At 44.3% G+C, this 3,758-nt stretch overlaps 1 protein-coding gene across 1 annotated transcript; it reads right to left on the bottom strand.

Annotated features, from left to right (window-relative positions):
* Positions 1–331: 331 nt before the first annotated feature.
* On the bottom strand, positions 332–2,621 carry LOC140489113 (ferritin, higher subunit-like). The gene is made up of 4 exons (XM_072588348.1): positions 2,503–2,621; positions 1,697–1,841; positions 792–917; positions 332–532 (listed from the first exon to the last, which is right to left on the bottom strand). Exons 1-4 carry the CDS (start codon positions 2,619–2,621, stop codon positions 332–334), a joined length of 591 nt encoding a protein of 196 aa, XP_072444449.1.
* Between the last annotated feature and the right edge of the window lie 1,137 nt (positions 2,622–3,758).

The raw sequence follows: 3,758 nt of genomic DNA, 5'->3' as shown, positions 1-3,758 counted from the left end.
CATCCTGTTTACTCTAGGCTTGGCAGTCTTTTCCATGAGATTCCCTGTTTATTTTGCTGTGCTCCTATAAAACCACACAAAGCAGTTTGTAAAGCCAAGGTCAGCATTTCATAACATGCCCATTAGTGACAACTGTTCACGTCAAGGAATGAGGTTGACGTTGAATGTTAAGATCAAGGAGAGAACTCCCAGTGCACTAAACTATGCCTCAAAGTTGCTGTACCATTTCAATCCTTGTGTTATGGGGAAGGAATCCAAAACGAGACCATACTTAGTCCTATATGGATCAGTTTATTTACAGTTTATGCATAGTCACAGTAGTGCCCAGGTCTCAGATACTCCAAAAAGATCTTGTCTCCATTTTACACAAACAGCTCAGTCCCTCTTCCCCTGGGGTGAGCCTGTCAAACAGGTACTCTCCCAGGCCATTCTCAGGGGCTCCCAGTCTCTTCAGGTTGGTGATGTGATCTCCCAGCTTCTTGATCATCTTCACTTGCTCATCCAAGTAGTGTCTCTCCAGGAAGTCACACAGCTGGAAGGGAAAGGCAAGGAGGAAACTAGTTAGATACAGAACAAGAAAACCAGAAGTCAACTTTAAGAGTTTGAATTTCCCCTTTTGCCAAAAAGAATGTAGTCAGTTTGAGAAACAATGGATGAGTTCCATTACAAGACCTTTTCCTTCACCCCCAAAACCACAATGTCCCAACATATAGCAGTAAGCTAAGAGACCTTGAGGCAGATGAACAAGTCTTGTCCAAAAGCCTACATTAACATTAGCAGGAGGAACTCACATGAGGGTCTGTGTGGTCAGAGGAGAGTTTGTGCAGATCTAGCAGACTCTGGTTCACATCCTTCTCCATCTGCAGAGCTCTCTGCATTGCCTCCAGACCATTGCCCCACTCATCCTGCTCTGGCTTCTGGAGTAAGGGAAGAGGCAGATGCTTCATGAACTAACATGTCATAGTAGTTACAGCATTGAACCAATTGGCTCAATAGTTTCAAACAGTGCCACAAGTTAGTTAGAAACAACTCCCCTTCTCACAAGATGATTCTTGGCCTCCTCCATTGCTATAATCAAAACTGTAAATTGGAGGAATAGCACCTCATTCCACCTGGGCAGCCTACAGCCCAGAGGACTCATTGATTAGATTAGATTCCTTAGTGTGGAAACAGGCCCTTCAGCCCAACCAGTCCACACTGACCCTCCAAAGAGTAATCCACCCAGACCCATTTCCCCTCTGACTAATGCACCTAATACTATGGGCAATTTAGCATGGCCATTTCGTCTGACCTGCACACCTTTGCACTATGGAAGGAAACCCACACAGACATGGGAGAATGTGCAAATTCCCCAGACAGTGGTCAGAGGCTGGAATCAAACCTGGGGCCCTGGTGCTGTGAGGCAGCAGTGCTAGCCACTGAGCCACCATACTACCCCCATTCTCTAGTTTCAAATAACTTCCTTCAAGCAGATTAATTCCTCCCATTGACCAACCAGGTCATTCCCTCTACCTGTCTTCACCTATCACCACCCCATTTATCTGTAGCTTCCCTACACCCACCCCCAGACCTGAAGAGGGACACCCAAAACATCAACTTCTCCACCTCCTGATGCTGCCTGGCTTGCTATGTTCTTCCAGCCCCCTGTCTACATCAAGTTCCAGTGAAGCTGGTTAGAGACATAATTAAACCCAACCTTGACATCCTGCAGGAGGACTCTGCCTCCACGTTTATTCTGGAATTCCATCAGTTTCTCAGCGTGTTCCCATTCCTCATGGGACTGCTCCTTGAAGAACTCAGCAAAGTGATGCAGGGCAACATTATCCCGGTCAAAGTAAGAACTGCAAGAAAGAATAGTCAACTAGGTTTAATAGCTATTTTGAACTCATTTCTCTCCAAAATTAACTGAAAAATTAATTTAGGCAGTCTTAACATTATTGACTATTTTCCTCAGTCTTTAAACAGTTCCACATTAAATAATGTCTAATTAAGCTGCTGGACAAGTGCCTTCTACTGCAGGTAGAGAAGGTCAGACTGTCAACATTCTGAATGATCAAAACAAGCAAACAAACAAAGTTAAGGAACCTAGAACTTCACCCAACCAAACAAAAAATTAGTTGTAGTCATCCCATTGAGAGTTTATTTCCCTTACATAAATAGGTAGGAGTACTTGTTAATCAGCATGAAACTGCTCAGTTTCCTGTAATGAATCTATACAGAGATATTACTAATACCTCTGAAGCAGAGAACACTTGAATCTTAGCTGAGACCCAGTGGTGGGACACTGCCACCAATACAGCCTTCATGAGGAGCGACTGTGCTGTCTCAGCCACTAGTTAGAGGAATTGAAACAAAGGAGCCATTCATTCACTCCACAAATCACCCCTCACACACCAGAGAGGGGTTCATTGCTTAAGTATTTCCCACAGACCCCAAAAAGTAAAGAAACATAAGATATTGCATTCAACTGCAGAAAAATCACACTTTTAAGAACATAGTCACACAAATACAAGGCTCATCATGGAGAGGTAAACATAGGAGGAATAGAGCTTCAGGTTGATCTGCTTGTTAACAGCATCCTCACAGTCCTTGTGGTAGTTCTGACACACTTGGGAGGCCATCTTCACTATTCCTGCTTACTATCACCCAGACAACTCCAGACCTGAGCCTTACTCCCATAAGCTCTTGAATTCATCCTCCAGGACATCCTGCGTCCAACCAGGGAATGACATCACCAACAATGACTGACAACCCCTGACAGCCAACCAGATATCCCCTATCAATCCAGACACCAATGAACAAAGGAGAGGAGGATGTGGAGGAGGAGCTGAGACCTAGAGCCAATCAGAGACTTAAAATACAGAGAGGTTTGGGAAATTCATCTCATTGAAGTCACTGCATTTGGGTTCCATGACCTTCTTCCAATATTGAAATGTCTCATTGTTCAACACTCTAGTTTAATCTTAGTAACAAGTTACTATTTTTACTGAAGATGCTTTGCTGGTCAAGTTGTTTTTACTTGTGAGGAGCTATGAAGCTAATGCAACAACCTTAGCAAATCAAGTTGCCTTAAGGGGATTTGCAAACCAGCCACTAGACAGAGAAATAGAAATGTGAGAACGAGAGGGAGTGAATGTTACTTAATGTTATGTCACCCACAGACTCAATCCCCCATTGGCTGCAGTGAGTTTGGGGACAGGCTCGACGGAGCATTCACAAGGATGGTCCCTGCAATGGTAGGCCTAACATACGATGAACAGCTGAGGATCCTGGGATTGTATTCATTAGAGTTTAGAAGGTTGACGGGAGATCTAATAGAACTTACAAGATAATGAATGGCTTAGAATGGGTGGACGCTGGGAAATTGTTTCCGTCCGGCGGGGATACTAGGACTCATGGGCACAACCTTAAGATTAAAGGGGGTCAATTTAAAATGGAAATGAGGAGACATTTCTTCAGCCAGAGAGTGGTGGGCCTGTGGAATTCATTGCCATGGAGTGCAGTGGAGGCTGGGATGTTAAATGTCTTCAAGGCAGAGATTGATAAATTCTTAATCTCGCAAGGAATTAAGGGATACGGGGAGAGTATGGGTAAGTGGCATTGAAATGCCCATCAGCCATGATTGAATGGCGGAGTGGAATCGATGGGCTGAATGGCCTTACTTCCACTCCTATGTCTTATGGTCTTCTTATGGAGCAGCTGGCCTTTTCCTGCCCGACAATGTTGTTTGATCGATGAGTCCTTTTCTGGTCGACTTT

Source organism: Chiloscyllium punctatum, chromosome 18, assembly GCF_047496795.1.
Source record: "Chiloscyllium punctatum isolate Juve2018m chromosome 18, sChiPun1.3, whole genome shotgun sequence".
NCBI classification, from domain to species: domain Eukaryota; kingdom Metazoa; phylum Chordata; class Chondrichthyes; order Orectolobiformes; family Hemiscylliidae; genus Chiloscyllium; species Chiloscyllium punctatum.
Note: the sequence above shows the minus strand (reverse complement) of the source record. Positions and strands in the feature narration are given on the sequence as shown.

What these genes read in the sequence shown, in the direction of transcription:
- LOC140489113 (XM_072588348.1), bottom strand. Translation starts at nt 2,621, where the DNA reads ATGGCCTCCCAAGTGTGTCAGAACTACCACAAGGACTGTGAGGATGCT. An exon ending in ATGATGAGCCTTGTATTTGT is followed by an intron (nt 1,842 to 2,502) that starts GTGACTATGTTC and finishes TCTTTCTTGCAG; the next exon opens with TTCTTACTTTGACCGGGATA. An exon ending in TCCTCCTGCAGGATGTCAAG is followed by an intron (nt 918 to 1,696) that starts GTTGGGTTTAAT and finishes CCCTTACTCCAG; the next exon opens with AAGCCAGAGCAGGATGAGTG.